Source organism: Rhagoletis zephyria, unplaced genomic scaffold, assembly GCF_001687245.7.
Source record: "Rhagoletis zephyria isolate East Lansing unplaced genomic scaffold, Rhagoletis_zephyria_1.1 Rzeph_scaffold_02235, whole genome shotgun sequence".
NCBI lineage: Eukaryota > Metazoa > Arthropoda > Insecta > Diptera > Tephritidae > Rhagoletis > Rhagoletis zephyria.
Window position 1 is genome coordinate 7,222 of NW_016159319.1, and position 25,759 is coordinate 32,980.

The 25,759-nt window shown below is 37.9% G+C and overlaps 1 protein-coding gene across 3 annotated transcripts in view; it reads right to left on the reverse strand.

Annotated features, from left to right (window-relative positions):
- Positions 1-6: 6 nt before the first annotated feature.
- Positions 7-25,759, reverse strand: part of LOC108366337 (negative elongation factor A) — a 71,788-nt gene continuing 46,035 nt past the window's right edge. Inside the window, exons 2-6 of one of the 3 annotated variants that reach the window (XM_017620703.1) lie at positions 4,062-4,887; positions 1,889-3,975; positions 1,681-1,818; positions 1,280-1,487; positions 7-1,196 (exon numbers count right to left, since the gene is read on the reverse strand). In XM_017620703.1, the coding sequence (XP_017476192.1) occupies positions 886-1,196; positions 1,280-1,487; positions 1,681-1,818; positions 1,889-3,975; positions 4,062-4,887 (3,570 nt within the window). In that variant the 3' untranslated portion in view covers positions 7-885. The other 2 variants (XM_017620704.1, XM_017620705.1) reach the window with 2 other exon arrangements.

Sequence of the window (25,759 nt, forward strand, 5' to 3'; positions counted from 1 at the left end):
GAAGTTTATCATTTAAATACGTTCGTGCAGACATAGGGATGTTTTTGTAAGGGAATGATCGAGAAAAAAGTTTTCAATGCCTTAGGATCTGGCAATATCAATATGTTAGCGGGCAGAAAAAGCTCATTTATATCTGGGAAGCTAAGGCATTTTTCGAAACAAAAACGAGCTATGTTTTTCAAGAAAGTTTTCATTTATGTAGATAAAAAACGAGCTTTCGGCTTTTCGAACACAAAGCTTTTGTAGTATACCATGCACTTTTAAGCCTGGGATGGCAACAGCTTTGCTCGCATGCAGGGCTTTTATGTAAGAACGCACTAGGAGACAGCTCTGCGTGCCCATAACCGATTTAAGCTCTTGAAGAGCAGCCATTTTAATGTAAAAGCTTTCATCTGTTTGCCGAAAAGTTTTTAATACACAAATTTAACCAAAATAGATACTTCTGAATATTGTTTCAAACCAATGATGTGCAATATAAATATGACCGGAGCCCATTTTCTTGAAAACGGGAAGCAATCGTAGCTATTTATTTCACAACGATCGCTTACATATGTATGTATTTGGAAGCACCAGCGGATTCTGTTGTTTTCTGGAATTATTTTCTTAAAAAAAAAATTGAACTAGTTAAATAACCAAATGTTCCCACAGTAATATCTACTATGTAACTTTATAGCTTTAAGAGCTAACAAAGCGCACCTGGCAAGATTTACATATGTAAGTTTACATTTCTTAAATTTTCCCTCTTCTTTTTTTTAACCAATTTAACCGCAAATAATTTCAATGATTTTGAAAATATAATATTTGCATTCGTTACTTAAATAAAAACCTTATAGAATCCTTCGTTAATTGCTAACTTAAACATGTTATTTTCACAGAGCTTTAAGCTCACGCCAACACACCATCTAATGCGTGAATAACGCCATTTGTAGCTGGTATATTGGAGCTGACCATTTGTGCGTCGTTCACTTTGATTTTACCCGCTGATGTTTTTTGCAATATAACGGTTTTACCAGTCAATAATGAATCCTTAACTTGATAGAAGCGCATGCCAGCTGAGAAAAGCGAACCGGTTACTATGTGTTTCATGGCAAACTCTTCGGCGGCATCTTTGTCATTGAAAAGCTTTTCTAGAGTGTCGGATTCCATGTCGCGGAAGCTCTTGTCCACTGGCGCAAAGACTGTGTAGGTTTTAATGCCTGCAAAGGGAGGGAGAAAATAGAAAGGGGTTAAGCATAGTGAAATAGTAAAGCATTGCCTTTGCGCTGTACAAGCTTCATACCTTTGCTCTGTAGCTTCTCCGATAGTCCAGAAGTATATAAAATTTTCAAGAAGTTTGAGAAACGATTTTCGCGATCCGATTGTAGGGTTTGCAAGAGATCGCCGACTGGTAGTGGGAACATGACGCGATCGACGGCATGCGCTACTCCTTGTGGTATCTTTATGTCCTTTTTGTTCAGCAAAACCATTGCACCGTTTATGGTAGTGATCTGTGGAAGAAAGTTTAAACATTGTGTAATAATCAATAACTCGCCTGCGACAGGTTAAGATCGACATCTTAAGCATTAGAAGACTTTTTTGTTATCATTTTTGGCTTTTTTAAACGATGTTGTTACAGTTACGTTCTAAAGTTCATCAGATCTAATTTGTTCACTTCCCTTCCCACTTTGGGGCAATACTTACAGTCACATCATTCCACTCTTGATCATGCATTGTGTATTGGTTAACGCGCAGCTGTGTGCCGGCCAATGAAACGCCTGTCATCTCATCTTGCAGTGTTGCAATTTCAAAAGCGCCAGGTATCACGTGGTGCAGCAAAAGCTTTTTCATAAAATTTACGAAAGAAACGTTAATATTACTTAAATTAATTATATAAATGAAATAGGCTTACGCCACTCAGTAGTCTGGGATTCGCCTTGAATTTCTCTTCCGCACGCTCGGGGCCACCAAGTTGCACCAATAGATTTTTGAACGCCTTATCCGTCGGTACGAAAATCGTATATGGTCCAGTCTCGTTCAGTATGCTATCTAAACCTGATTGACGCAAGTACTTGGACATCGCGAAGAGTCCATTCGATTTGAGTATCTGCAACAGGTCCTCACTGGGATTTGTAGAGCTCGCTTCAGCAGCCTTTTCGGTATTTTCTGTCTCCTGGACCAGCGTATCGGTGTAATGACCCGATACGGGTACTGCTTCAACCAAGCTTTCGCTGACGGCAAATGGAGTTGTGGTGTCATAAGTCACAGGCGCGGGTGAGGCGGTGTAAATGGGCGCCGGAGTCGTGTAGTAAGTGGTGGACGTAGACTCTGGAGCTACCGTTGGGCTCGAACGGTGTATTAGTGGTGCATAAGTAGTGCTAGGGTAGGCGTGTGCTGTCGTTGCGCGTGATGACGCATGGTAATGATGACGTATGGGTGATGTGCGTGCGAATGGAAATTCGGTTGTGGTGGTGGTCGTGGTAGTAGTGCTGGTTGTAGTGGAAGTGGTAGTCGTGCTAGGCTTTGTGGGTGCGGCAGCAGTGGTTTTGATGATGTTACCACCCTGTATCTCGACCACTTCATCGTTGGGCAATGTGAGGCGTGAAACAGAGGGTGGCAGCTTGATTTCTCCACTGCGTATGCGCTCCAAAATGCTCTCCACCTCTGCGCCAGTTTGCTTAGTCTCCTTCTCGCCATTGGCTTTAACGCCTTGTATCTTGAAACTGCCATCAGCTTGCTCCTCCAAGTAAACGTATGTGGCCTTCTTCTTCGGTGGCAATGTGGGTGCTACCTTCGGTACAGGTGCTGGTTTATTCGAACTTAAGCCTTCGATTTCATAGCCATCTGGAATGAGGCCACGCTTGGCTAACTCCTCCAGTGTGGGTGGTTCGTCGGAGTCTGACTGAATTACTGCTGAGCTGGCAATGCTATTAGCGCCGCTTGAGATGCCTTCAATGTCGCCGCCATACAGTGAGGCCAAATTAGCGAAATCAACACCGCCTGGCAAAGATTGTGGATCAATAGCTGCCTGTGGATCGGGTGAGCGGGAAATTTGAACTTTTGATCCATTCGGTAGAACCAGATCCTTGGCACTTTCAGGCGCCACATCAGCCAAGCTCACTTTTTCACCTGCTGGTGCACTGACTGGCACGATCTGCTCAGCCGCAGATACACCTTGTTGTGCCAGTAAGGTTTGAAATTGATCTTGCGAAAGCGCTTGCTGACCCTTAACCAAGTTGGGATCGGTGGTACGTATAACTTGCACGCGCTGGCCATTCGGCAACACTAGATCCATTTCGGAGTAGGTTTTGTTGTCCACATCCTTCTGTGGCGCCTCAGCCAAAGCGGCCTTCAGCTGCTTTAACAGCTCATCGCGGCCGATAGTCTTGACAGACTTCTTGCCTGGCGTAGTTTTCATGCCGTACTTGCCCAGCTCGGCCTTCACTTGCGCATAGACATTCTTGCTGCTTTGTTTACCGCTCGGCTGCGCTGGTGGCTCGGCGGTTGTGGTAGTAGTCGTGGTGGTTGTTGTCGTAGTGGTCGGATGCTCCTCATGGTACTTCTGCAAAGCGGACGAGAAGAGATGCAGCTCGGTTGGAGCTACCGGGCGACTGCGTGGTGGCTGATAGTCTTGATACTGTTGCTGTTGCTGCTGCTGCTGCAGTTGCAATTGCTGTGGTCGTTGCTGCAATGTGGGTGCCAACTGCTGTTTGAGTGTCTGCTGCTTGGCGAGGAAGTCTTCATGTTGCTGGCGCACTTTGTTCTGTGATTTCTCGTATTGTTTCTGTACGAATTGTTCGTGTTTCTGGATGAGCTTCTGTTTGTACTCCTGATCAGCGGATTGCGCTTGTGGCGTTGGTAGCGTAGAAAAGGGCGGACTAACGTATTGTTGCTGCTGTTGCTGTTGCTGCTGTGACAGCGCTGGAAAAGCTGTCGACTGTAGATTGGGGAAGATTTGTGGAACTGGCAAGCCCAAATTGGGAGTCAGCTGGAATGGACCANGAGCGCTGGAAAAGCTGTCGGCTGTAGATTGGGGAAGATTTGTGGAACCGGCAAGCCCAAATTGGGAGTCAGCTGGAATGGACCACCTTGGCGCTGCTCTTGCAGTGGCAATTGCTGATAGTTTGTATGTTGTTGTTGCTGCTGTGGTATGGGTAGCGGTAATTGCTGATGTTGCTGTTGTTGGAAAATTAGCTGCGGCGTGGTGGAGAAAGCAGCTTTCAGTGGCGCCTGCGCTACACTCTGTGTCTGGAAAGTAGGCACTGGCAGTGGACTCGGCAGCTTCTGTTGTGTCTGTGGCAAACCAAAATTCGAAGAAGATGGTTGCTGCTGCTGCTGTTGTTGTTGTGGTTGTTGTTGGTAAACGCTATTGGGTAGCGTCGAGTAGAGTGGCTGCTGCAGCGGCTGCTGTTGCTGAGATTGCGTTGGCGATTGCGATTGGAATGGCTTGTTGTTGTAGGAGCGTTGTGGCAAGCTTTGCTGTGGACCCACCTGCTGATTGCCAAAGTTACGCAAAGTCAAGAAATTCTGCGTGTGCTGGTCTAGATTTTGTTGTTGTTGTTGTTGTGATTGCTGCAGCTGCTGCTGTTGCTGTTGGGGCTGTGATTGCTGTGCCTGCTGGAATCGTATGGGCTGCTGTGCCGTATAGAGTTGGTTCTGTGTGGAGCGCTGATAAAGCGAATTTGATTGGTATTGTTCGTTGTTGTTGTTATTATTGGTAGGGCTGTTGGCGAAGTTGCCACGTCCGTTGCCGCTGGGCGGGAAGCGTGTATTCAAAGCAGGTTGCACTTGTCGGTTGCGTTGCTGCTGTGTTTGGATTGGAACTTCCACATTTGGATTTTGCTGTAGGTAGAATGGTTGTTGTTGTTGCAATTGCGCCTGGCGGCGGAATTGATTGTGAAATGGTATGGGCTGAAATGAAATGAAATGTGTTTTTTTGTTGTTAAAATCTTGATTTTTTCTTGAATGAGCTTAAAAAGTGCCTTGCAAATTTTCCTTATCACACAGAACTGAAAAAGAATCTCTTCTTCTAGAGCACTTTGGTCTCATAATTTCTAACTTAAGCATTTCATTTACATCAAGTTATCGCACAACTATTTAAACAGGTCAAGCCCGCATACTAAACAGCCGACATACAGTCCGCACAGTACCCTTTCCCATCACATTTTCAATGTCAGTAAAAATGTATACAAAAAAATCCTAGACATCTCTGATTATTGCATAATTTTCACTTTCAAACGGCGAACAAAACCAACGACCTCTCAATGCCAACGTCACACATTCGATTGCCGATAGCGCTACTCCACTTTCATACGCGGAAAGTGGAACAACGTCGCTATTACAAAATACCCACAGGCATAAAAATGTAGCGCCGCAAAAACCTGAAACTGCAACTGGGGAAAAGGAAAAATTCGAAAATTGGAGTAATGCAAGTTTAACTGGTAAAATTGCAAACTGAATCGACAATTGCGCAGAGTGTGTGCTTGCGCGACACAATCAACAAAGTCATGTTGCAAAAAAAAAACAAAAACAAAAAAAAAACACTCACGCACTGTAATTGGCTCACAGCTTAACAACTTGTTTGCTGCTACACTTTGTTGCTATTTGCTGATACGCTCTACGGTCGCAATGAAAGCCTGAACCNAAAAACAAAAACCAAAAACACTCACGCACTGTAATTGGCTCACAGCTTAACAACTTGTTTGCTGCTACACTATTTGTTGCTATTTGCTGATACGCTCTACGGTCGCAATGAAAGCCTGAACCAGTTTTGTATTAGACGGTGACAATAACATTGCTCTTGTCGCTGAAGTTGGATAGTCGTTGACCGTTTATTAGATTCATGATGCTGTAAGTTTACTTTACTTGTTTTTGAAGCCTTACAATGTGCTTCTGGTCACACATCTGCTAATAGAAGATCGCTATCCGTTTTTCTATTTATGTAGTTATGTATAATGCATAAGTTTTTATATTTACATATATTCACATATATATCTGGTGTAATCTTATCATTTACTATCTGCGGCGGCTGTTAGTTTCACTTGATTATGATCACGAAAATTACTTTAGCTTATTCTTATAACTATTATTCTTATAACTATGATTATTTTTAAAGTAGTGAAAATCAGCGCCAAATTACATAGAACATTTTGCCTATTGGAGGCATAATTTGACGCATTTAACACCAGCTGTACGGCTGACGTATTAGGGGGGTCGAAGCTAGCTTCATCGGCTATGTCGGGCAATTGTGGTGGAAACCTGCCAGTAGCGGGTAATGCCTGTGCGAAATCGCATAGGGTATCTAGGGATGTAGTGCGTACTGGAACCGCTAGCACCAACATGATCTCTGCCGCGATTCTTCAGACTTCATGGATCTCAGGCTAGGTCTAAACCGCGCGCCACCGCAGTGAGAAAGGCGCATTCGGACCGTCGCCTGGCCGCCAAAATTTTAGAGTGCTATAGCGATCAGTGTGCTGATAAGATATCTGACAGCATGCTCGAACACGGCTAAAAAGGTGCTTAGCGATGCGGAGTGTTGCGGAAGCCGCACAGGGGAAGGCAGCCGGTGGCATGACTGCCGCANTGATTATGATCACGAAAATTACTTTAGCTTATTCTTATAACTATTATTCTTATAACTATGATTATTTTTAAAGTAGTGAAAATCAGCGCCAAATTACATAGAAAATTTTGCCTATTGGAGACATAATTTGACGCATTTAACACCAGCTGTACGGCTGACGTATTAGGGGGGTCGAAGCTAGCTTCATCGGCTATGCCGGGCAATAGTGGCGGAAACCTGCCAGTAGCGGATAATGCCTGTGCGAAATCGCATGGGGTATCTAGGGATGTAGTGCGTACTGGAATCGCTAGCACCAACATGATCTCTGCCGCGATTCTTCAGAGCTTCATGGACCTCAGGCTAGGTCTAAACCGCGCGCCACCGCAGTGGGAAAGGCGCATTCGGACCGTCGCCGGGCCACCAATATTTTAGAGTACTATAGCGATCAGTGTGCTGATAAGATATCTGACAGCATGCTCGAACACGGCTAAAAAGGTGCTTAGCGATGCGGAGTGTTGCGGAAGCCGCACAGGGGAAGGCAGCCGGTGGCATGACTGCCGCAAATGGCGACTACGAAACGGCGGCGGCTCCAACGTTCAGCGGAATCACGAGTCCAGATCGCTCTGTAGAACTTATGGACCGCAGCAGACAAGCCGGCGCTATCACCGACGAAGAGTGGAGACGTGTGGCGGCTGCCATCTCAGCTGTCTATCTGAGGGTGGGCAAGGGGAAACCTGGGCTAATACAAAAGTGTGAAAGTGCCAAATGGTATCATGGGCTGCATAAGCTGATTAGAAGCGCCAACTAATGGTCACCGTCCCTATAAAAGGAAGCAGTTTCCTTAGGGGGAGAGGTGTGGAAGGCTTTCTCTTCGTCCGCGGACTCGTGTATGGCTCTCTGCTGAATCTTCCTCTCCGGCTGAGATGGAAGAAATACCTCGGTGCCAGCTCTCCCGACGCATTACTGCAGGGTTATCTTGCTAGAGAGGAACGGGAAACCCTATCGGCAAGCGCTGGTACTGCTAAATGCAGAGTAGCTCGGTGCTCTTGGCGATACAAAGGGAATCATAAGCTATGGCTTCGAGAAGGTGACCCTCAGGAGCCTCCCGACCGCAGCCAAAGTTGATGACCCTCAGCCTGTAGTAGTCTCGGAGGATAGTAGGGAGGCTGTTGACTTCGTTAACATGGATCTTGCTGAGAGCATTGGTGTTGGCTCCACTGCTGGAGGATCCGTCTTCAATCTCAAGAGGCTGTAAACATCGAGTCGACGTCGGTGGTAAGAGCGCGGAAATTGCACTCATAGAGAGGATTCTGTAGAATGAAGGTTCTTCCGATTATTCTCCAACACTCAAAGGCGGCATCCGCAAATTTCTTGCTCCACCTTGAGTAACAGCTTTGGAGTCAGAGCAAGAAGCTACAAACTGATGGGGGAGAACAATATAGGCAGAGCTATACTCATCAGGGGTGAACTAAAAGCCTTAATTTTCATTTCAGCAATGAATATATAGGTACCACACGATGACGAGCGCTATAGCAGAAGCCAACCGAAAGAAAGCTGGTGTTATTGCAGGGTCCGATGCGAATTCGCGTCACTCAGTTTGTGTAAGCTGGGACACAAACTCGCGAGGCGTGTCACTTTTTGTCTTTATCTTAAGTGATACCCATATCGGAGTAATTAATTTAACTTATTAAATAATTGGAATTAAACTTTTTTTAAACAGATGGGCATCCTCTTCAAATACCTTAAAAATATTTTAAATCTTTAAACTAAAATTTGCAATGTTATAGCTCATTTTCACCAAAAGCTTAACTGCAGTTAAGGGCTCAGTTCGGTTCTAAGACTTTTAATATGTGACGATCTGCAAGGTTTATTTCTTACTTTTTGCTGTTCTACTTTTGCTTTTCTTGTACTCAATATGAGTAATTACTCCCTTCGAATTGTAATCGCCTATTTCTAATAGAGATAAACTACAGTTAAGGCTTGGTGGAAATTATCTATNGTCGCGAGGCGTGTCACTTTTTGTCTTTATCTTAAGTGATACCCATATCGGAGTAATTAATTTAACTTATTAAATAATTTGAATTAAACTTTTTTTAAACAGATGGGCATCCTCTTAAAATACCTTAAAAATATTTTAAATCTTTAAACTAAAATTTGCAATGTTATAGCTCATTTTCACCAAAAGCTTAACTTTTAATATGTGACGATCTGCAAGGTTTATTTCTTACTTTTTGCTGTTCTACTTTTGCTTTTCTTGTACTCAATATGAGTTATTACTCCCTTCGAATTGTAATCGCGTATTTCTAATAGAGATAAACTACAGTTAAGGCTTGGTGGAAATTATCTATTAAATAGGTGAGTGTCAGCAAAACTACCAAAATATTTATTTCGCTTATGAAACGAAAAGTCATAAAGGGCATAAGAAAAGTAGTTAATGTCTCAAGAAATACCAAAGGCCATTTAATGTGTTTTCCAAGCGATATAGACTAGTGTTATACAACCATAGATGCCAACTTAGTGCTTTAAGCACTGGATTTAGTGCTTCTTGAAAATTAAAAAGCAAAAAAAAAATGGTTTAGTGCCTAGTGTCTTGTTTAGTGTTTTGTTTTCCGAACTCGAATTTCTCATAGAAATTAAATAATTTGAAATATTTAAATCTGTGGCAGCCNGAACTCAAATTTCTCATAGAAATTAAATAATTTGAAATATTTAAATCTGTGGCAGCCCTAAATTTACAAGAATCTACAAATTTAAATGCACTAAAGTGCTCCACGTTTTTCATTTTCATTCTCACAAATTGTTTATAATGCCTTTTGCTAAAATTTCACAACCAAAAGTTATCAAAACAAATTCAATGGGACTGAGAAATATCATTTTCCACTTTTTAGTCAATTTAGGGAAACGTGGTATATTAAAAAGTTTTATTTTATTTTATTTTTTTTTGCGAGATATACCATTTTCAATGTGCAGTAGCCTCTTCGGTATTACTTCGTAAGCATGAGTCATTATGTATGTATCCTTTGTTAAAAAAAAAAAAAATTTTAGTGCTTTTAGTGTGGTAAAACGTCTTTTTTCCGAGGTTTAGTGCTTTTTGAAACTCAAAAGTTGGCAACACTGTATACAATAAAATAAGTACAACACGAAAATATATTTATGTATATAAATAATTGCTGCCTTAGCGGCATTTTCAAACCGACACGCACTTCTTTCCACAAAATATCTTATTTAAGTACGCATCATATTCGTATAAGAAAATGCACAAAAGCCAATTGTCCACGGCAGACAGATTGCATTCAAGTAAACGCATAGAAAATACATACATATATATATAATTTTTTCGTGTTTAATTTTCTTGCTTCTTCACATTATTTTTCATAATAACATTTTTGAGTTTACTACCGCAACATGGACATCAGCGTCGTCGCGCTGCCTCATTGCCGAAATGGCCAAATGCAGCGCACGCGCACAAGCAGCACATTTACTATTTATTACTTGTACAATTAATGTTCATACGTAGTTGGCAACATGAAAATATGCTTATAAAAAAGTGCAACAAAATCATAAAAAAATTGCATTTTGAATAAGGAAATAGGGAAAGAAATAATATAATCAGCAAATGGAGGGGAAAAATCGGTAAACATTGTTTTGTGCGGAGACTACCACCGCCTCACGCATACGACAGGCGCTTATTAACGCTGTTGTTATTATTGTTGCTGTTGTGGGAATTGTTGTATAACGCAGGGTTTTTGCGCGTTTGTTTAACTAACTTTTTTTTTTTTTTTTTTGCTGGTTCCCTTAATTGGTTTCAGGGTGTGCTATAGCTTTTTTTTGTTTTTGTTTTTCCCTATGCCGCCTCCCACATACCTTTAGGCCTATTGAGTTTTGCTTATCGCTGCATACCACAGCCACTTGGCCAGTCTTTTGGATGCATCATTTGTGTTTGTAGTGGTGCATAATTTTCTAAATTTTTTCCGCTAACGAAACTTACTAAGCCGGTTATGCTGCTGTTACGCATACCGTTAAACGTAACGCATAAATACAGAGATTGCTGTTAAGTGAGAAAAAATTACCGATTGCCCCACTTTCGCATGGACAGCAGTAGCGTCTGACAGCAACAGCAGCATCCAGATTTGTTCATACAATGTTGCATGATGCCTGATAAATCTCGTAAGTATGTACATTAGGGTGGTAAAAAAAAAAAAAAGTAAGGTCGGAATTTAGCGCCGCCACCCCCTAGATTGTTCTATACATAAAAAATATACCCCCATTTTTCGTTTTGAAATCAAAAAGTAGTTAGAGTGTGTTCAAAGCGCTTAAAGTTTTCTATGTATTATATAGAGAGGAAAAACAACTTTTCGTAGAAATTATTGAAAGTCAATATTTTTCGATCGGATAACTCTGTTTCTCTTCAATTGTTCAGTTAACCACTTTTTAATACTAAAGATTTTTTATTGATCTCCCCATTGCATTTTCTGCGGGTTTCTAATGAAGAGAAACAGAGTTTTCCCATCGAAAAGTATTTATTTTCAAGAATTCGACAACATTTCTGCGAAAAATAGTTTTTCCCATATAAAATTCATGGAAAACTGTGAACTCTCTCTAAATATTTTAATTTTTTTTCGGTATAGAACAATCCGAATTTACTTTTTTATTTTTACCGCCCCAATGTACATACATACATTTTCGCGGTTTGCGCATACCATAATACGAATTAATTACGCATCATTCATACCGCATGGTGCACCTCCCACCTGCCCAAAAGTTACGTGCCGCCCGTACGCGCGATGCTTCAATCTGGTCATTTCTCTCGCATCGNGAAATTCATGGAAAACTGTGAGCTCTCTCTAAATATTTTAATATTTTTCGGTATAGAACAATCCGAATTTACTTTTTTTTTNTAAAATTCATGGAAAACTGTGAACTCTCTCTAAATATTTTAATTTTTTTTCGGTATAGAACAATCCGAATTTACTTTTTTATTTTTACCGCCCCAATGTACATACATACATTTTCGCGGTTTGCGCATACCATAATACGAATTAATTACGCATCATTCATACCGCATGGTGCACCTCCCACCTGCCCAAAAGTTACGTGCCGCCCGTACGCGCGATGCTTCAATCTGGTCATTTCTCTCGCATCGCAGATCTTGCTGCGCGTGCGCGTTAGCCTAGTTTTTTTTTTTTTTGCTATAGCAAGTGATTAAATTTTTTCGGTTAATTTGCGGTGTTTTTTTTTTGCGTGTCTCCGGTTATCGCATCGCTTTTAACTGATGTCTTGCAGGTGCGGCTGGTAACACTTTTATGCGTTGCATGAAGCAATTTCGCCGCTGCCAAATAGCTGTTAAATTTGATATACATACTTATCGACTCTCTACACGCTGCGGATCATTGCAAATGACGGAATTCGAAATGCTGGAATGATGCATGTGAATGATAGAAATTGTATAACTATGCGAGTATGGGTATAAGTAATAGACATTTACCTATAGTTGATTGTAAAAATTTCTAGGCGGTGTGTTCGGAATATTTTTGAATGCATGAATATATGTATGTACATACATACATAAATACATATGTGTGTATATGATATGGGAAGATTGCAAACTCGCACCATCTTTGAACTCGTCAAACTCTGAACACATAGATTTGTTTGCTTAAATACTTAGTCTACACTCTCATCTGTTTGAGAGTACTGAAGCTGTTTTGCCGGATACTCTCAAAAAACGGTAACCGCTAAGAAAATGAACATTGTTCAACGGCTGGCTTCTCTACTGATAAGAGAAGTGATGAAAACAACAGACTCAACAGGCTGCTAATATTACTACTGAGGCATCTGTTTGCAAGAAAGATGACATTTAACACTGCCACTAGGCTTAATGAGACCAAGAAATGGATGAATCCACACGTCGGTCACTGCTAAATCCTGAACAACCTTACTGGGTTTCCTACAACCGACTATATCGCTCGCATTCGCACCACCAACACCAAGTTCATGATGCGAAGAATGGTCATTCGATACAGCCAAGGAAAGATGATCAATCCATGCTTATATCAGAGATACTCATGTCATTCTTCTTCAAACATATAAATCCCTATTGAATGAAAAGTTAATAGAAATTACCAGTTAAAGATGGCAAACAGTTCCCACCTGTTATATTTCCAAAACACTCTGGCCAGCTATAGACGCTCAACGTACTAAGTCTCTATTTAATCTAAAGAGGAATTTGCACGGAACTGGAGTTCTCACCGGGTATTATCTGACTGGATTACACGCAACCAGACGGGGCGTACCCTGGAGGGACTACTGTAGAAGTTGCATGGACGACAATGAAGAAGAAGCCATCCAATATCTTATCTGCCATTGCCCGGTTATTTCTTTGCTGATCTTGATGACCTCAAAGCGATGGGTGTTGCAAGTTTATGCACTTTTTGCTAAGCACCAAGTGGCTTACAGAAGAAAAGAGATAAATGAAAACCTCAACACGGTATCACAAATGAGTGAGTTCACATACCTTCCCACACTTTCAACATGAAGCGGTCTTACATGGCCAAGTTTTTATGAATTTACAGCCAAAGTTTTTGGTAAAGGCTGCGTCTTTGAGTGTTTTCGTGCCGACGACGGCCTAACCCCACGGCGCGGATCAATTAGTTGATCAGCACCCCGTGATGCAAGCATATTCAGTCAGTATCACACGGTAGGGCTCGAAGCCTATCGAAAGACTCTGCCGCGCTTTGGGTCCGGTTCTACGCACTTTGGGTGTTAAACCAGTGCCACCACGATACTCCCCGAGGGGCCGTATCCAAGAACACTACTACCAGAAGAGATTCCACTGAGCTCGCGGACTGTCGGATGTTGCCTAGAGTCCGCGGGGTTGTCAGGTCCGTAGTTCCAACTATGCGGAATCACTTTGCGGGATTTGGTAAAGGCAATCAAACTTTATATTCTTTAGCAGAGAAGCAGTCATAAAAAAATACTTTGACTGACTATATTTCAATTCCCTAAAGCGGTTTGTCGGCATTTTTTCCAAATTTTTCAGACCCTTGCTTATGACAAGTGAACACATTTGTAAATATGTATACATAATTTCGTCCATTCGCAGTCAATACTTGCTTGTGGCAAAGGTAATGCACTCGATCTCTTGTTTGACCACTTATATATTGGTTTTTGGTTTACCTAAGCAATGCCTCAAAAGTCTGCAGAGATGTAGCCCTTAAGTACTTCGTTCTATTTCTTAAGGATGATTTTGATTTCGTTTGTGTCGTTTTCGCGCCAAAGGCGGAGCACTCGCATAAACTTAGAAAAAAAGAAACCACCGCCTGTTATTGGTAATATAAATCACTTTCAACCGACTACCCACTTTATATGTTTATATTTGTTATAGTCCGAATTTTTATCCAAAGAAATGTAAAAAAACATTCAAATGGAGAAAGTTTCCACGGAAAATCTTTGAGCGCAACTCGGTACTGCCTCCTAGATTGATCCGCTTGAAATAAAAAAAAAATTATCAAAATTTGAACAAAAATTAGGAAAATTCGACAAATTTTCATCAAAATTTTTAGCTTTTTAATTCGATTTGTTTGGACTTTTCAACAGTAAGTCCTAGCTACTTCAAAATTGCACCTTAGTAAGTATAATAAAATTTAGTGGGCCTAAAATTGCATACTCCGAAAAATTCTTAAAAATCTAATTAAAAAACTCAAAATTTTAATGAAACTTTGTCAAATTTTCCTAATTCTTGGTATAAAAAAATCCAAATAAAAAATTACATTTGTTAAAATTATTCGCATTTTTATAAATTTTCTACAAAAATCCAAATTTTGATTAACATTTTATTTTTTAGATATTTAGATATTTTTACTTTTAGATATTTTTTATATTTTCATAAAAAACGAATAAAAATTTTTTTAACAAAGAAACATAGCCAAAACTTGCTAAAATATCTCTTCCTTATTTACATTTTCGCCACCGCATATATTTGTATTTCAAATGCAAGTCAAACCGAATGATAAATCGCGTTTTTATCTCGCTTTTATTTATTTTTTTCAATAACTCGAATCCAGGGCTGACAGGCGAAACAATTTTTTTCATATAAACATTGCATTACTAATTACAAACACAACAAAAATAGGATGATGATGTTACATAAATTGGAACAAATTTTAGCCAGGCAAATTTTGAATCTATTTTAAATCTAGAAAAGTCTATTTACATCATCAAACTACTGACATATTTACATGAATTATTCGCAAAGAAATTTTTAGCCTACAAAAAAAATTGCGAAGGATCATAACAAAAATTTAGCTTCGATTTCCCGGAAACCCTATCAAGCGGAACATTCATAAAATGTATTTATAGACACGAAAAATATACCAATCAACTTTAAGATGAGCGCTCAAAATTAATTTAGTTACCTGCCAGAAAAAATTAGACCAATTGCTATTAAACAAATTTCGTTTAGCCAACAAGCAGCACTTGATTAAACTGCTTACTTTTGCTTCATTTGCATATATCTCACGATAAAATATAGATAATAGCAAATAACAAAAGCATGCAACCGAAATATTAACAACAATAACAAAAAAAAAAATTACCGTAAACAACTCAGAGCGACATTAAAGTTGCCACAACAATTAAAATGGAGTAAATTGCAAGTCAACACACTTATCCAAAATAGCGATGAGGTTGCAATTTGATTATAACATGCCACAGCTGCCACAAATGCCAAAATGCATATATATTTACATTGAATGTAAATATGTAATAATGTACACATAGAAAGTACAATGGATGCTAATGGTGATGAGAAACTCTTCAGGCATTCACACTGAAAGGCAAAAGTAGTAATACGAGCTGACTTCGGCTGAAGATTCAAGTGGCATGCAATTAATAGGTCTTGGCTTTGTTAATTTTTTCTTCTTAACTCTATGTAATTCTGAATGTAACTGCATACTCAGCTGCTATTGCTCTATTATTTATTCATGAATTTTGTATTTATTTTTTGTTTTGCAAAAAGTACAGTGTGTCAAAAAATTAGGTGAACGACAAGTGTCGGGGGCTTTGTTGTTACGAATATATACCGAGAGAATCATCTCAGCCCACAATTATGGTAATTGACTTTCCTTTTTGAAGTCAACTTTGATGCTATCAAAATTGTTGTTTATTTGTTGTCGTTTTGATGTTGCAATGTTGTCGTTTTCGCTTTTGCCAGTTTTATGCTCATAAACGCTGGAGGATTTTATCTTGCTGTAAGCGCTAGTGGTATTAGATAACTAGTTGTGTGTTTTTTAATTGTTGCTGGTATTTAGTAAGAAGTTGTGTGATATAATCAAGCATTTTGGCGGCGACAGAATGGTAAAGTGATCGCGTTAATAAATTCGGATGAATGTTTTGTTATGTGGCAAATAAGATGCGTTCTGTTCGTAGAAATTATGAAATTTGGTACCACAGCTGGCCAGATTAACCTAACCTAACTAAATTTGGCAGTATAAATATTTATTCCTTTGTGAGTGAAGAAATTTAAAAGCTGCACCAGTGCTAAATTTTTGTGGCGTTCAATATCCTCTATTGGTATATTTATCAATAAACCAATCTTCAAGTTTTGGGAAATAACAGTGACCGAGAACGCGTTCCAGTTTTGGTTTATCTCCGCACGGGAACAAAATAGAATGTGAAGAACATTCCCCAATAAAAAAGTGAAACGGGAACAAAAATATTCAGAGCCATTTGAACGGGAACAAAATGAGAGCGAAACTTTCGGGAACATTTCCAATGAGAACAAAATAAGAACGAAATTATTGAGAACGTTCTTAAGGAGGATCAAACTAAGAACAAACATCTGATGAACGTTCTGCTAGAGAACAAAAGTTTGCTTTAAGAATGAGAGGGGCATCTGCGTGGTGGCATAAAAAATTGTTTCACTGAGAGCCAAGGTTGTTAATGCTCAGCCAGAGAAAAGCTGGATCATTTCCATATCGTTTATCATTAGGGTGAACTTTTCATTTTGAAACAATCTTTCATTTTCTGTGCAATAAAAGTTCGTCTCTTAAGTCTTTCTTTGAGTTTGTTTGCATTATTATGTTTCAGTTATTTTTTCATTAATTTTAATATTAAAAAATTTCAAACTAATTTAACGCCATGAGAATTTTTTTTCGCTCTTCTTTTCTTCGCGAATAGTTCAGAGAAGATTTGTTCCCATGGCATTCTCTGTCAGCAAGTACCTGATATTATAGTTCCCAAATTGTTCTTCGAGAGAAAGATCGTTCGATTTTTGTTCCCATTTTGTTCTCTTAGAAATGTTCCCGAAAGCATTGTCATACATACCTAAATCATACATTATTCCTAAATTAAATTTTCAAACTATAGCATTTCCGTTTTTTTTTTTAGTACGGATATATTTAAAAAGAGAGCAGTCCTGTGTTTTTTGTCGCTCAATACCTAATATCGATGAATTGAGCGTAATAGTTATCGGTAAATATGCTTTAAGATTTTTACTTTTATAGTTATCGATAATTTTATCGATATATTTGCCGATATTTTCATCGATACATTCGTCGATATATATTTATCGATAACATTTTCGATACATTTACAGATCGATATAGTCCCTACCAATAACAACGTATTCATATTTCTAATTTTTCTGTAGAAAACAACGCAGTTAAATTTGTTGTTTTAGTTGCTTTGAACCTCATTTCCGCTAAACTATGAGTACCAAATATTGGCCGTATTTGATTATACATAGCTTGCAAATATCGATGAACGCAAGCCAGCTTTAAAACGATAACATTTTTACTATCTCATTCACATTTGAAGTGATGAAATTTCATTAGCGCCAATTTTTCAAATTTCCGAAGTATTTCGCTTAGCATTTTACCATCGCTTAATTAAGACCGCACTTTTACAAAATTCGACCATATACTAGCTAAAATAAGACATTAAAAACTTCAGGGTAACTATAACAAATTAGCACATAACACAAGGCTTTTCCACCAACACTTTACAATTGCTTAAAGACTTAAAAAATTTTATGAGTCAATAACTGTGCCACATACCTCAACACATATATATGTACATACATATATGTACTATACATACTCGGTAAATAGCCCTAATAGCATTACGGCCATTCAAGCGTTTGCTTGCTAGCTTTTTAGCTGGCGGTATTTCCTTTTCCCGAAGCTTCCAGCAAAAATCGCACAACTTAAAAGCGCAATCCCTTGCAGCAATGCAGCAAGTATTTATGGCAAGTGGTATTACCGCAAGTTTGTGTACACTTTTCTAACAAATGTATGAACATATGTATTTGCGCTTGTGTGTTGCCATCTAAATACCTGAACCAACTACCATTTATTTGCCAGCTAGATGCCCCATCACTATCTCTTCAAGTTAATTCGCCTAACGCAACAGGCAGCGCCACCGCCGCTGTGACCACCGTTCTGCGTCGTCACTATTAATTCGCTTTTGATGCAGACATCTCTGTGTAAATTGGACACTTGGATACTTAGGCGGTAGCGTCTCTCAAACGGGCACTTGCCCAAGCACTGCTCAATGATGTCGTCTCAAAGCAAAGTACCTAGCGTGCCACATGCGCGTTGCAAATTACACACAAAAGCAATAGTAGCTGTGCAGTGCAAAAAAAAAAAAGAAAAGAAAGAAGAGTTGCAAGCAAGCAAAGAAACCAATTCACGAACGGAAAACAGCAGAAATGTTGCACAATTGCAACTGCAAGCGATGCTTTGCCGTACCGCTGGCTGAATGGCTGACTTGACTGGCTAGCTGCCTTGCAAGTTGCATAGAAAAAAAAAACGCTATTTTTATTTGTGTGCTCTTTTTTTGCGTATTTAAACTTTGGTATTGCTTCATTGTTGCTGCTTTTGCTGGTAGTGGCTTAATGCTGCTGTTGAAGCACTTAAGTTTAGTCGCTGTATATACATACATATGTAAGTAGTTGGACGTTACATGCTAAAGCGCTACTCTAACTGAAAATGCCTGTCGTTGGCCTGGCGGTGTTTTTTGTCTGGCAACGAACAGCTGCTGTTTGCTAAGTTTTGGTAGCTAGCGTTTGTTGTTCGCTACTGGTTGCAAGTTTTCTTACGTTACCTACTTTTCGTTGACTTTTCATCCGCCGTTTGTCTTTATTGGAAACAAGATCACGCCGCTCGTGGCTAGACTAGGTTTGGTTTTTGCTAATAAAGTGATGACTATAAACGTCATTTAACTGCGAAAACTTCTACAAAAGTATTAAAATTCAGAAGATGATTTAAAAGGCACTCAAGATAAAAATTGAACTCGATTTTAAGTTAGTTTAAAATAGCAAGAAGATTTTGTACAAGAAAAAGCACCATGCTCTTTTTAACGAACCTTAAAAAATTGTAAACGTCGATTGTATTTTTATGAGAACCTGTTTTGATGGGAATACATAGTTTGCCATTGCCATTGCTATAAGAAAAAAAAAAAAATGGGCTCGAATCCAGGGCCTGCGGAATCGAGCGCGCACTGCTAGCCGCTAAACGCAAACCATCTCAGATGAACAAAATATTTTTACTTTCTCCGGCTAGGTTAAGTTAGATTTTCTGAAGTTTTTATGAGCCGCTCCCTTATGTATGTAAACCACAGTAAGGTTCATGTAGTTGTGATACCCTACTTTACGAGATTTAGCCTAAAGCCAAGCGGGCAGTGCCTGGTCAAGGCTGCTTGGAGACTCGAGGTCGCCGCTTTGTCAGTCTGTAGATCTTCTTTGACTACCCACGGTCCATTATGGGCCACCTTGCCACCTGTTTTCCGGGCCTTTTAGTCTTCAGCGCTAAATGAGTCGATTTGGATACCATTTGTCCTATGGCACTTCTCAGAGAGCAAAAGGAACCTCAGCAGTGCAGTTTTTTGCTATTTCGCCGTGCCCTATTTAGAACAACTGATTTGGTGGCTCATTTAAAAATTAAAAAAACTAAGCTGCTGTTCTGCAGAATCAGAGCTCTCTAAACGGTATCATAATCAGTGTTGCCAGAAATTTTTTGCGAAAAATCTGCCCAGTGAAGATTAAAATTTCAAAAATCGCAAGAAATTAAAAAAAAATGGAGAAAATGTTTATGAAACAAATATATTTTTTAAAGATTTTAATTAAAAAAACTTCATTTTGTTTATTTCGCAAATACTTTGTTATATAATAAAAAATTAACGAATTTTTTAATTCATCCCAAACACGTGCGACTTACTTAGATTTAATTTACTTTTTTCAATTGTCATGTAACCACAGCAATTACAAGAAGTTGCAAGAGCATAAATAAATTAGAGAGTTAGCTTTTGAACGCGGTTCGATGAAATTAATAACTTATTTCATCTAATTTTGAATACCGTGTGGCAATTTCATGAAATCAAGATAGTTGATCAAAATGGCGAACAAAAAATATTAAATTTAGAAGTTTGAAAAAAAAAGTAAAAATAAAAACTGTCATCGCATTGTATAAAAAATTTTGCCCCAAAAGTGTATTATGGTGATTTCATTTCTTTCAAAAAATTTAATTTAGTATCGACCACGGAAAGAGAAAGGGGCAATCAAAAGGCAAATTTTTTAGTACAAACGAAATCACAATTAAATAAGTACTTTTTGGATTATACGCATAGTCTCTGCGAAAATAATTCAACATAAAGATTCGAAATTTGTCTACATACTTCATTGCTAATTTTTCCACTAGACGCATCGTTTTGCAGGAACAAAAGGAATGCCCATTTGTATTTAAATTATTTTGATTTGCAAATTGTAGCTCTAAATTTTTTTTTTAAATATCTTAATTTCATTTGGATAAATACTAAAAACCACTATATTTCGGTTATTTTTAAGTAATCTTTTTGGGGAAAATATCGCTTAAAGCGGTGGTTTCCATCTGGAAAGTCTTCAAGTGCTGCCAGAAGTCTTTTTAGTGAAAATTTTTTATATTAAGTCAGTTCAGTTAAAAATTTAGACAAAATCTTTTGAAACTCAGTCTTCATTTTGAAGATAAACCTTCACTACTGGCAACACTGATCAAAATACCGGGCAGGCAGTTGACCCTGCCAATAATAGCGGCCACCTTTTTTTGAAACACTTTAAAAGAGTGTAAAGAAGTACAACTATGCTTGAATGGGATTCTTTAAAGTAAAAGTCACAGACTTTGGTTCATACAATCATTAGAAATGGCAGAGGATTACAGTAAAGAAAGGAAAACGAAATGGAAAACCACGAGGCTAGTAGCGGTAAATGTAATCGATTACAAATGTATGCTGTAAAAAAAAATTGTGTATATATTTTTTTCGAAAAAGATATGAATCAAAATATCGATAAAGAAATTGAGTTATCGATAAATATTTCGATTAATTAATTAATAAATTAAAATCGATATTGGTATCCCTAAGTAGAACAATTATGGCGACGATAAACATAACGATAACGGAATCGATAATTACGAATGTATGTGCGTGTTTTTGTGTACATTAGGGTGGCCCAAAATAAGTAAAGTCGGAATTTAATGCTCTCATCCCTAAGATTGTTCTATATCGAAAAAATATACCCCTATTTTTTTTGTTTCGAAATCAAAAATATTTAGAGGTTCCTCGAAGCGCTCAATGTTTTTTATGTACATATTTTATATGGAAAAAAAAACAAGTTTTTGGGGAAATGGTGTAGATTCTTGGAAACCAATATTTTTCGATCGGAAAACTCTATTTCTCTTCAGGAGACCTTTAAAATAAATACCCAGTGGTTCATTTAAACATTTTTTATATTAAAATTTTTTTTATAGGTCCCCTAAAAACCCTGAAAAATGCAATGGAAGACCCATAAAAAAACTCGAGTATTAAAAAATAAAAAAATTTGGTATTAATATTTAAGTCTTGAAGAGAAATAACGTTTTCCGATCGAAAATATTGATTTTCAAGAATTCTACGAAAAAATATATATATATTTTTTTCATATAAAATAAATGGTAAACTTTGGGCGCATTGAGCGACCTCCAAATATTTTTTAATTTCGAAATAAAAAAACAGGGATGAGAGCATTAAATTCCGACTTTACTTTTTCTACATGCATTTGTGGACCACCCTAATGAGAATATGTACATCGGTAATGATTCTTATTCATATTTTCTTATACAATTTTTTTTTATCTGAGTCCACTAATTCTGAACATACTTCTACAAAACATACATATATATGTATGTATGTTGACAAGCGCACCTTGTGCGAAATAAGCATGTCTCAAATCTATTGCTGGCTCACAAATAATTCACCAAAAATATTTGACCAGCAAACTGACCCTGCTCCCAAATTCGAAATCTTTTTCAATCCAACAATCGACACACAGAGAGCTTGATTAATTTCGTGTTATAGCCATTTGCAATGAGCGTGATTTTTCCTCTTTCAGTGATTTTGGGCTTTGAACTCAAGTGTGCCTCCGAAGATCACGTAGCGAGGCTTACTTCTCTTCGATTGCCGTATTTTTATCTAAGTGTTTTTGTTATTTTTTTTTTAGCCACATTTTGTGCTGCTGCCAATTACCAACTAACTGTTGTTGCTATTGACTTTTATGCATTTTCTTGCAATTTTCATTTTTCCATTGATTTGTTTTTTATCAGTTCAAAAAAAAATTGTTTTTTTTGTGGCATCTACTCGCAATGAGTGCAACTAATTCAAGGTTGTTCGTGCCAACCAACTGTCGATTGGTGATATAGTATTCGCGCAAAAGCTTCAGCTATCAAGCTGTGCGCAAGAAAACGCTTCAATTTCGATGCTTCCGTTCTCTTTTCAAGCGAATATTTATGTTGGCTTCAGTTTCAGCTGCAGTCTTTATGTTTTTTTTTTTTTACTTTTTTCAATGCACTCATCGAATTTTCCGATTTCGTCTCTGGCAGTTGTGCAATTGGCGAGCATCACCTAGCATTTGGTGTTTGACTGCTTCTTATTGCAAATCGCGTTTCTTATGATTTTTCTTTTTTTTTTGGGCAATCTATGGTTTTGAGGTCGCAAGACGCGATTAGATTATTACGCAAGCGCATTCCCGACACTGCGTTTGAGCTTAACGCGCATCTGTTTTATAAGCATGTTTGTGTTTTTTTTTTTAACGTTTATTTTTGTTGTTGCGCATTATGAGCGCTCAGCGTTTAGGTTTTTTGGAAGTTTTTCATTTGGCAGATGTGCGTATCTCTCTGTCTGGTTATTACTTGCAAAGTTTTTGTGCCTAGTTTTGGCAGATTTTTTTGCTCGCGCCATCAAATGGACGTGGTCAGCGGTTCAATTACGTGCGCAGATGTTTTGATTTGATTATTTTTATTGTACAATTTGCCGAAATTGTACGCGCCTCGTTTTCGTGATTTTCATTAAATTAATTGTGAAATCCTTTCACTTTTAATTTGTAAAATTATTTATTGCTAGAACAACGGGGCGTTTACATTTGATGCCATAGTTAACGGTTATTTATTTTTTATTATTTTGGATACGTTTTTCAGGGCAAAGCAAAAATTACTTTTTAGGATGCAATGAATCTGGAACTCCCTTACAGCCATAGCTAAAGTCCGCCACAGCATTAAAATGGAATAGATTTCCCAAAAGTAGCAAACTTGTCCTTAAAAAATCAATGCAGATAAATCCTTAACATCAGCAAGCTATGCAAGAGGATCTCTAGAACGAAAAATGACACTGAAGATGGCACAACGCCGAAACCGGTTTGTCTACAAACCAAATTTGACAAGGGATGACGGAAAATCGTTCCGCATTACATCGATCTCTACCACTTTAATGATAACAGCGTGCGACAAAAAACCAAAAATTTTTAAAACACACGAAAAAATCAATATATTCACAAAACTGCGGGCCAAATATAGTAAAACTGAGTTTTTAATTTTTCTCTCTGACGTCAGGATTTTTTTAAAGGACTTTCAAATTTCTAGGGTATGATTGAATAAAAAAAATATTTAAAAGATTTGGTGCATTTTAGAGTAACAATATGGGTATCAATTAAAAGGGAAAACTCTGTAGAATAGAAAAAAAAATAATTTTTGGGTGCACCAGGACGAATAAGTAATGAAAATGTCCTTTTAAAATTTTATCCTTGAATATCCTTGGAAATTTCCAATATTTATTTTTGAAAAAAATATATGTCAAGGACTAATATGTAAACTACCACATCCTTGAATTTCGTCCTTCTAACTTTATTAGTTTTAGATAAAAAAATTTTACACTTCTCTTTACAAGATATTAATAGTTACAGTATACAGCGCTCGGCTGGGTATTGGACCAGACCAATTTTTTTAAGAGATTGAGTCATAGGTCAAAAAGTAATTTCTCCGTTTTTCGAAGTTAGCCTCCGAAATCGAGATGATATGGGCCTTCGAAGTTCGAAGTATATCACTTTTTTTTGTGCAAACTTATATTACAGGTGCTATAAATGGTCAAATGTCGGGTCTTCGAAAAATTAAAAACCTTATATTTCAAACAATTTTGAACTGATGTTTAAAAAATTTATGTCGCTGTAAAAGTGATTAAACCCCATTTTAAAGGAAAAAATACCATTTTTTTATAAAAAAAAAAATATTTTAAACAAAAAAATTACTAACCGATTTAAAAAAACCGATAAAAAAAAATTGATATTGTTGTAAGCGTAATCAAACCTTCTTTCTTCTGATGTGTGTATTTGTAGATATACTTCGTATATAAAAATTTGAAAACAACACTTAAAAAGAAAAAATACCTTTTTTATAAAAAAAATAACAAAAAAGTTTAAAATCGATTTTTAAAAAATTGCCATCGTTGTAAAGGATACCAGAAAAAATATTCTTTCTTAAACCCAAAAATATCTATTTACATACGCAAAAAAAAACTTTAGTTAAAAACATTTTCCCCTCTATATAAACTCCTGCCCCCCTAGGTGAAAGGCTGGCTACGAGTTTTTGGCGAAACATTTTTTGAATTTTTATAAATGTCGTATATGTATGTATTGCTTGAATCCTTGATTTTTATGATTTTAGTTAAAGCGGAAACAATATTCTTATACAAAAAAGTAACAAAAAAATTTTTAATTGAAAAACATTGTTAATATTAAAAAAAAAATCAGCAGACAGTTCTTTAGTCACTGCATTTGTTTATAATAACTCCCATTTGAAGTTTTTTCAAATGATGAAGGAAACCGAGAAGATATCATTAGTATGATCTCAAATACCATTAGTTAAATAAAAAGTTCCTTAGGTAATTCAAAGTGTTTATTTTTTTTGGGAATAACTAAAAAAAATAGAAAACATCTATACTTCTTATTAAAATAACTAAAAAAGTCATTGGGAGATTTTTTTCAAGTGGATGGCAAGTATTTTTTCTCGTCATTGGCAACCCTGTTCAGATCTCTGTTTTCTCTATATAGAACAGATTTTTGACAACACAGGGCACTATTTATTCGGCAATGGTAATTGCATAGGGAGCATATAAAAAACATGTCACTGGCATGCAAGCCAATCGGTTCTTTTACACAACGCACGTAAACCTTTTCTTAGTTTTCCTGCACTTTCTCTTTTCTACGCCTGCCTGTAATGCTTAACCACTTCTTGTACTGCTTGTAATATAGTTGATTGAATGTAAACGCTGCCATCAAAAGCTAGGGTCTGTTTCTTTCATGACCCCTTTCCTGACATGACCCGCTCACTACTTTTCCAAGCTGCCCAACATCATCGTTGCCACCTTGTTGCATGCAACACAATTATCCCATTTACGGAAGCTTGACTTCTGCCACTTTGCTGTAGCATTTTTGGCAACAAGTCACTTCACGCCTGCCACGGTTGTTGTATGCTAATAGTTGGAGTAGATATTGTGCGCACAAGCGCCGCTCGAGTACACACCCAGTGGTAATTATAAACATTAACTCGTGTACAAGTTAACAGTTGTATGTACATATGTACATATGTATGTACGCACACACAAGTTCACGCACCTGCGAGCATGGAAGAAGTAAACAAACTAGCATTTGCTTGGTGGATGTACATTAGTGCGGTCGGTCCCCATACAAAAAAAAAGTTTTTCCAGTCCACCCCTAGGATTAAAGATATTTTGAAGGCGATCCCAAAAAAAATTTTATTTTTTTTTTGCCACGCCCCCCCCCCCGATGGGCTATTTACTTTTTTTGACACTACGTCGCCATTTTAAGTCCGATTTTAATGAGCCGTACACCGTTGTTCATGGCTTGGAAGCCGCCACAATTCTTACCTT